Consider the following 9,196-nt stretch of genomic DNA (forward strand, 5'->3'; position numbering starts at 1 on the left):
GAGCTTACTAGAGTAGGAGCTGGACCCCACTTTCAGCTGCTGATGCAACAGGGGCATCTGTGTGGCTTAGCCGTTCGTGTGTCTTGGCCAAGGCACTCGGCAGCACAGCAGGTGTGCAGGACCTCCCAGTGTCTGTCTATCCCTGTGCTTGCTGCGTTACGGGCCCGTCTGTTGTGCTGTGCTAAAGGAGGCTGTGGGACTGCTGGCTAAAACCTGTGCATATTTTCAGGAGGAAGACACAAAAAGTTTTAAACACAATGAAATACAGTATCAGGGCTTGTGTTCCTGAAGCCACATTACCTATTCTTTGCTGCTCTTTCGCTTATCTTGCACATGTTGAAAAAAAACCAGAAATTCTACTTTACTAGGATCTGTCTGTCATGGCTTTATAAGAAACCAGGCTTTGCTGCTGGCTAACAATAGTCTTTTGGCTCAAATTTAAGGGTAGATGGTTGTGCACTGGGACTCTACTCTTAGCTTCATAATTCAACGTCTCCTCTATGAATGTCTTGGAGAAGAGCAGGATTAAAAGAACTCCCCTCCCTCCCAGGGATCAAGTCATTCAGGAAAATTAATAAAATTAAAAATTAACCCAAGCTGGCCTGCTTTGCCTTACAGTGATACTTGCATCCTATTTTAATCAGTAGCCTATTTTGTCGTTGGTCTGTGGTGGTAGCTGTACCAGATACAGATGGAGTCCCTGAATAGGATTTTGTTTAGCTGTTCAGTATCAAGGGAAGGAAAGTCCACAGATGTTTTTGCGACAGAGGTTTTGCAGGTGCAGTGGTTCAGGCCATGGGAATGTTCCCACAGAATTTTTTACCTTTTGGAAAATCAACAGTCATAGTTTACTAAGATAAAAAATATATGAAGGTACAGAAGTAGAGTCTTTAATGAAGATGATTCAGGGTAGGAAGTTACACACATCTCAGAGGTGATTCATAAGGAAGTGGTGCCTAGGAACATATTGAAAAGCTAGGCTAAGAGCAGAGGAGGAGTGGGAAGCAGAAACGCACCTACTGCTAGTATTGGAAGCAAATACAAGTCTGCCATCTGATGGCATCAAATAGACCAGGCCAATATGCATGAATGGTGTCAGTAAGGACAGTTTCACATCCCAATTAGCATTCTTGCTGAAGCTAAACATGAGTATGAGGATGCTAATCCTCACAAACTAAACACTGGCAAGTGAACATCTGTATTGTTAATCTGGCAGCACAGGCCATGCTGTGATTTTTGCATACACCAACTAGCTTTGCCCCAGACAGGTCCCAGACACAGCCACCCCATTCTGGAGGATAAGAGAGTTTTGCATTATGGACATAAGCTGTGTGGTGCCAGCTGGCCTTGGGGCTGGGGAGCAGTCCCTGGCCCATTTCATTTGCTGGTACTTTGTAATCTGATAGCTCATCAGAGAAGCCAGGAACTATCCAGGGACTCCACAGTCCTCTCTGAATTACCACTGGAGATACAGTGATGCTACAGAGGTATGTTGAGTGCCATCAATTCAGGTTTGTGGTCTGTCCCATACCACCCAGCCCATCAGCACTGATTTCTTTTCCCTATTCTTTATGCCAAGTGTGGAGTGATGCTGTTTGCTTGACCTCTCCATGGGCTGTGTATGTGTGTGTGGGAGGGGGAGTCAGTGAGAAATGGGGAGAAATGGTGATGCAGCAGACCAGCCACTCCAGTGCACTAAGACCCTTGTGCTTTATTCTGCCTTACAGCCCTGCAGCCCTGGGTCAACCATCACTTTGTCCTGTAAAAGCAATCCACACAGTGCATGGACTGTTTCTCAAAGAGGCCAGAGAACATGTTAGTGTACCCTGATCTAAACATAGTGAGAGCTGGTCAGTAGAAACTCAGAGGCAATTAAATCTCTCCTGCCACAATGAAGGAGACGGTGTCTCAGGCTAAATGAACCCAGCAGTGAGATCACTCCAGCTTGAGGGGTACTCCTTTTGTTTGTCTTGTTCCTCTCGGCTGCCTCTGCGTTCCCCTGGGTTCTGATCCTCTGTCTAGTTCTTTGTGGGATTGTTCCTAGCATTAGTTTTAACTTCTTATGTGAATGGTATGCCAGAACAAGGTGTCTGATTGACAGGCAGCCCAGCCTCCAGTTACACTCACTGCTTCCCCCCAGGGCAGCTTTGCTTTTGAAAGGAGAGCCCAGAAAAGTGGAGAGATGTGGCAACCCCCTGGATGAAGGCTCCAGTTCTTGAAGGCTAGAGACATTTCTCTAGATCCTCGTTCAGTGTGAGAGAAGTCTGAGTTACAGGTTACAAAATTTTTCCCTCTGGGTCTTGCAGGCTTCAAGTGTGTATAGAGTTTATTCTTTGTGCCTCTTTAAGTCTTGGCTGTAATTAAGGGACAACAATTCAACAGTAGTTGGTGCAGTCAGTGGATTCCATAAAAAGATGTCTGATCCAGTTGGTAAGCCAAGAGCCTAATAAGTGCATCTGATGACATGAACAGTGGTTGCCTGGCACATCAGCAGCAAGCAAGGCAGCTCCTTCCAGTTGCACATGCTTTTTGGCTGAAGGTGTTTTGTGAGAGCTACACACTTGCCTGCCGTGCTGGACCCTGGTATGTTCTTTCCGTGCTGCAGAAATGCCAGGGACTTTGAGACCTAGGTCACTTTGGGGAGAGAGAAGTCTGAAGCCATGTAGTCCATTATGCAGTGGCTGTGTGCACATGCAGGATGCTCTAGATCATGGCTGACTAACCCTGGATCATCTCTTTCCCTACTAGATGCTGTAGAAGAAACCAAACCTACTGAAAGTGCCCAGCAGGAAGAGGTGAAAGAAGAAGAGAGCAAGGCGGACCAAGAAAATGCCTGAACATTAAGAAATGACTCCCCATTGCCCCTCCCTCCCTCCCCCTATCCTCTATCCTTCCTTCCCACCCCAATCTTGATCTCCCCCCTTCCTGCTCACATCTGTGAGCCTGTCTGTCCCTCTCCCACTCCCACTTAAACCCTTTTTCTCTCTGTGTGGCAAACATTTAAAGAAAAAAAAAAGCAGGAAAAATCCCAGTCAAACAGTGTGGCTTAAACATTTCTTTGTTTCTTGGTGTTGTTATGGCGAGTTTTTGGTAATGATGATCCAATCATTTTGGGAAAATTCTTGCACTGTATCAGAGTTCTTTGACCTGGCGCGTGCGTGTGTCTGTCTGCCCACTGCGAGCGCGCTCTCTCTCTCTCTCTCTCTCCCCCTCTCCTCTCTCTCTCTTCTCCAAGTGTGTGTGTGTGTGCAATGTTACGTTCATCCGAGGAGTCTTACTGAGTGAGTTAAAACAAAAGAGGGAAAAAAAATTCTTTTCTTCCTTTTTCAATGTGATGGAATGAACGAAAGAAAAAAAAAAAAACAAAGACCCAACACTGCAAACAAATGAAGGAAAAAGAATACTAAACCCCAGTTTGTTTTCAGAACTAAAACAACAACAACTAAAAAATGTGCCAATTAGCGTAATGCTTGGCTCCAGGCTCCTTTTTCAAACTGAAAATAATTCTAATAAATGAGAATAATGATCATTATACCACCGTGTCGCATTTCTATGCTGCTGTACATCCTGCTGGCCTGTGGTCTCTGGTTGGCCACTTCTTGCGTGGTCCAGCTGTGCTTCTTGGCCACCAGTCAGTGACCGACTGCTCTCCCTGGCACTGCTGAGGGGATTTTTAAGGGGAGCAGGCTTGGATTTTGAGCGAGATGTTAGCACTGACTAACATAAATAATGAAAGTCACAAAATCAGTTTTTAGGAAAGAACATGATAAGTGGCTCTCTAGGAGACCTCTAGGCCCTGATTTGGAAAACTATGGTGACCTTGGAGAGATGAGCCTGCAAAGGGACCTGCTTTGATCCATGCTGAAGGTCTGACCCCTGCCAAGGGGTGCACCAAGGGCCATGAGGGAACAGGGTCCTGGGGCCTGAGCTTCCCCCGGCAGCAGGATAATGGTCACCCCTTTGGGCTAGAGTTGGAAAAGTCACTGAGTAGCATAGTGTGGCCTTCCAAAAGTGTTCTATTAGGCAAAATAAATTGGGCCAATGCATTGAATAAATAGGCACATGGGCAGGATGAGGTCTGGTGATGTAAGAGCCAATCAACAGCACTTTGAGAAATACCTATTCCTGCTCTCTGGCGAACTCCAGGATGGTTCACCCAGCTCTAACAAAGAAGTTTTTAACTGTCATTTATGGCCAGGGTAGAGCACCACCTCCTAAATCTCCACCACTGCTTTCCACAGGGTGTGTGATGTTCCCTGGTCCCACCAACTGCATGTCTGCCTGTCCCAGTGGAGGACTGACAGATGCCAAACCCTAAGCCTGCACAGCCATCTGGGTCTGCTGCTCTGTTTATGAGCTGTGAGAGTGAACAGTTAAAATATATTTAGTAATAACTGCGCTTTCATAAAAGCCCACTTATTGGCTATTATTGCTCTGTCACTGCCCTGATTATGGTCATGTGCTTTCCCATCAGCTCTTGCATGGTTTCCTGGTTGCATTGGCAGTGACAAACAGTGTACCCTGCAGTGTTACTGTGTGATGCTGCAGGGCCATGATTAAATTACCCTCACAGCAGTAACACCAAAAAGATGGTTATGCTTCAATGTCCCTTGGTGGCTGATGCCTCTTGGAGTGGCAGGTCCATGGCCTTCAGAGGGCTGGCTGGCCCTCCCTGCCCTACTCATTTGTTCTCCTCCATCTCTTTGTTGGAAACAGGGAGAAAAGATGAACAGTGTCTCCTCAGAAATGATCGCTTTGAACGTAGCCTGCTCACTGGAAGTGCCATCAAAACACATCAGGATTCAATTCGATGTGCTTCCTGTCATTGTGTAGAAATAAGAGAGAGAGAGAGACTGGGAATATTTTTTAAAAGAGAGGGAAAGAGAGAGTGGGAGAGAGATTGGACAGAGAGTTTTAAAAACAGGGATTAGAGAGAGGAGGGGGGGAAAGATTTCTGAGTGGATAGATGGATGATAGGGAGAGAGAGGGGAGTATAGCTAGAGAAAGAAAGATTAGAGTGAAAAAGATGAGAGAGAGACAGGAAGAAATTAGATAACATGGAGCAATAGACGATTGATAGAGATAGTGAAACGTAGCTAGCTAAAGTAGATTAGACAGACTAAATAAGTAGAAAGATGGGCTGACTGACAGATAGGTATTGTGTCATACTTCATAAATGATATATATGCTAATATTCCCATGTCATGATGGGTGGTAAACCCTGAGACACCTTCCAGCCTGACCTCAATTCAGCAAATGTAGCGCAGACATCAGGCATTGCTTGGACCGTATGTCAGGTCTCACCGCCCCGCCCGTTTTCTGCTGCAACAGCAGCAGGGGTGTGGATGGTGTCTGGGGAGAGAGAGCGCTCTGATGGACACGGGGGGCTGAGGCATAGGGAGGAGAGGTGTAGAGTATGTTTGCTGTTCGTAGCACACAAGGTGCCCAGCCCAGCTCAGACATTGCAGAAACCCCGTGTCTCTAGCACTGAGTTGAGAGAACTGAGGTTCAGCTCTCAGGATTTGTGGGAGAGGTGTTTGGGAGGAGGCAGGAAGGAGAGAGCACAGTTTTTGTTTGGCCTTATTTCCTCTCATGACCATTTACAACAGTTTCCTTAAGGACTGTCTTGCCTGTTTCCTCAAAGACCATTGGTCTCCCTGCTCTTCTGACTTCAGATGCCAAATTTTTCATTTTGCCTCCAGTTTACTATTACTATTTTTAACTTTATAAGGAAATGAAAACTGCCTCTCGTGTCTTCCTGGACATAGGCTTTCCTCCCTCCTCAAAAAATTAAAAAACTTTCTCTCCCCAGGGATGTTTTATCTTTGTATTTCGCATGTTGCCTCCCCCTTGGCTGATGGTTGGGGCATCGCGCGTGTTTTGTCACCGTTCGTAAAAACATACTTTGCCATGTTGCTTAGAGAACAAAGGGTTGGGTTTTGTGTTTTGGTTTTTCCCCTCCCACAAAGAAAATGGGGTATGTGGTTACCAACTGCAAACCTAAATAATTTAAATACTAATTCCTCTCCCTTGGTTCCAGTCTAAAATTTCTGTAACCAAGCACCCCCTATCTTTCTTATTGTACCGTGTCCTGATCCTGCCAGAGAGTCAGGGCAAAGAGAGCGTGAGAGAGAACACAGAGACAAACCCTGCCTTGAGCAGGCAGTGGTTTAATGTGTAATACACAAGATTTGTATAGGAAGCTGGGCTGTCTTCAGGGTACAGGAAGAGAGCAGAGAAAAGCATTTGGATTTCCTTGAGTTGCCTCTTCAGTCAGATTTTCAAAGGCTAAAAGGAAACAGTATAAAGGATGTAGCATGGGATTGAAACTGGAAAAAGAACAAGGGTATTTGAGGAACGATTTTTCTAGCAAAATATCAAACGAGCTGAGAGCAGCAGAAGAGGCAGGAGGTCCCAGAAGTAAAGAGTGGAGCAAAGAGTAATCAGCAGAGTAGTTGAAGCTTTTCTACTAGTCCTGATGTGACAACCAACAGTAATTCCCCAGGGAATATATATCCCATTCTCTCTCCCTGAAGAGGATATAGCTTTGCCTGGAGGTGTCTGTGGTTGTTATTTTATGTATGGAAAGGGAAGGGCATGTCAGAGTGACTCACACTGGGAATATTGTGCCTGACCTCACCGTGCAGTGCTGTGGAAATTCAGGGTCCAAGAGGGGCTTTTTCCATGCCTCTGTAGTAAGACACGCTAGTGACCCACAGCTATACTGAATGCTCCTACCAGCTGTAGGCCAGCTCTTGACATTTCACTACCACATTTCACTAGACTAAGCCTTGGAAAAGTGAAAAAAATTTCAACATAACCCCCACCCCCCGTCAATGCAGTAGATCGTTCGCATGGATTTGGTCTGCTTTACAATGCTTGTGGCATCCTGACTATCTGCACTGATAGCATATAAAACCCCACAACCCTTGCAATAGTTGCATCAGCCAAGGAGCTTCCCAATGAGCCACGTTCCAAAGGGAGGGGAAGGGCATTCTGCTAAGATCCCTTCAGACCCAGTGTTTTCCAACCCTAAACCCTAATGCAGCCCCATGAGAGGCCTTAGCTAGAAGTAACTCACCTGTGGTGACCACATAAACACCGTAGCTTGGAAAATGTGTTACTCTAGGTGAAAGAAATGGCCATGACTGAAAGAGAGAGATTTAGAAAAAAAAGGAAAGAAGAAAAAAAGGAAGAGGGAGTTCATAGCAAACTCTCTATAAGAGTTATTTCTTTTTTCTTGTGGTCTCCAAACAGTAAACTAGCACTTGAGACTTTTTGTCTGGTGTTTGTCATAGGTGTTTTAGGAAGGAAATGGAGTGACTGTGGTTTGCAGAGGTGGAGGGAAGGGTTTGAATGAATGTTTTTGTGGTCCCTCTTGGCTAAGAAGTCCGCTTGGTGGTCACCTGCAGCTCAGCGATGCCAGAAGTGGCATTGGGGGTCCTCTTCCAGGCCTGTACTCAGATTCCCTGCTTTTCCGCATTGCCACATTAGCACTTTCACTGGATATTTAGAGCACCTCAGGACTGGTTCTCCTCTCGCTCACACCGGGGTAACTCAGGAGTCACTCCACTGGAACCAGTGGTGTTAATCTGGTGTGAAAATAGTGCGAGAGGAGGATTCAACTCCTCGGGGGGGGTAATTTCCAGGTCCCCGAGGGGGAAAAAAAATCAATGGGAGTTACATGTCTAACTGCCACTTGTGCCTGTGAAAGTCTGCCCCTTATCTACCTATATGTATATAGGGTACAGTTTTCAGAATAACCTAAGTGACATGGGCACTTGAGAGCACACATTTCACTGGCTTTCAAAGAGATGCAAGTTCCTAAGGCCCAGATGCTGAAGGATGTCCAAACTCCTCTCTGCAGTGCATTTGGGGGTCTCAGGCCTGAAATTCTCCAGTCATTTCCCAAAGTGGAGCTGAAGATCATGAGTCATTTAGGTGGTTCTGAAAGCGCTACCCTCTATCCATTTTTCAGGGTGTTGATCTCAGGTCATGTGCGAGCCTGCATTCTTACCTACAATGCTTTATTACTACATTCCTCTGTTGAGCAATATTTGAAAGAAGAGGTGAAGGTTGAGATTTGCAGAACAGGCTAGTGACCCCAGTGGCTCACGTCTGGAGTGCCCAACTTGAGAGACACCTCACTGGGGTCCAAGCCACAGGTCCCCTGTATGCTCTGAACATCAAGATTCATGTATTACACACCCAGAACCACTGGCCACTTCCAAAAAATAAATCCCAGCCTGAGACCTAGACTACTCTCACAAAAGAAAATTCCAGGTGAACCGTTCACTCAATAGCTTGGTTTTTCTGCTCATGCCTGTTCCCAATGAATAAAACACATCCCTGTGCATCACCTAAGCCCTATTTTGAGGAGTTACACTGGCATACAGCTGAAGTAACACAGTAGTAAATCGGGGCCTGAAGAAGGTGGCTACAGCCTAGAGAATATCAAGAACTGTGACGTGTCTGGAAGCTAATAAGAGCAGAACTTGACGATTAGAGCGGCCCATTTCCGATGCTCTTGTGTGAGGATCTGGAAAGAGTCTCTCACTCATTGTACTTGTGCATTATGAATGTGTCCATCTGCAGAGATCTAATGTACACATATGTCCTGAATATTGTCCTAAGGTTGCAAGCTTCAAAAATGAGCAGAAAACATTCCCGAGAAGTGAGAATAATACAGATGTCTGTATTTGAAAAATTGGTTCAAATAAAGTCTCTCACTTATAGATATGTGTAGTTGTGTGCAATTATTTGCTCCTGGAATAGAAATTTCTCCCTTGTGTAGGATTTCGGTGCTTTTACAAAAAAATCTCATTCTGGTCTCCCTTGACCTTCTCAGTCAAGTCCTACTCCTGTGGAAAGAAATGCCTTCTACTTATTCTGTCTGAGTAAAAAGCTATGTTAAAATGAAATGGTGAGGTAAAAGGCCTGGAATGTTTTTACTCTGCTCAATATCCACTGAGGTAGAGGATATAGGCCTGATGGAAGTTGTGGTCTCCTGTGCAAATTTCTGAGTATTTATGTAAAATGACACAGACATCGCCACAGAGGCTCTTGACCCCGGAAAGACTGGCCTACTGCTGGCTGGGTCGTGCCTAAAAACCAGGCTGAACTGAGAAAAACTGTTCTTTGGCACCATGGAGCCGCAAAATGTCCACAACCATATCTGGGCCTGGGATGTTCCAAG

The 9,196-nt window shown here is 45.6% G+C and overlaps 1 protein-coding gene across 1 annotated transcript in view; it reads left to right on the forward strand.

The window, feature by feature from the left end:
• The window catches only part of GAP43 (growth associated protein 43), a 59,169-nt gene extending 50,432 nt beyond the window's left edge, over positions 1 to 8,737 (forward strand). Inside the window, exon 3 of the mRNA XM_027653575.1 lies at positions 2,749 to 8,737. Within this exon, the coding sequence (XP_027509376.1) occupies positions 2,749 to 2,837 (89 nt within the window). The 3' untranslated portion in view covers positions 2,838 to 8,737. The remainder of the gene's footprint in view (positions 1 to 2,748) is intronic.
• Positions 8,738 to 9,196: the final 459 nt, after the last annotated feature.

The sequence above is a fragment of the Corapipo altera genome, unplaced genomic scaffold, assembly GCF_003945725.1.
Source record: "Corapipo altera isolate COAL_440 unplaced genomic scaffold, ASM394572v1 61, whole genome shotgun sequence".
In the NCBI taxonomy this organism is placed as follows: Eukaryota; Metazoa; Chordata; class Aves; order Passeriformes; family Pipridae; genus Corapipo; species Corapipo altera.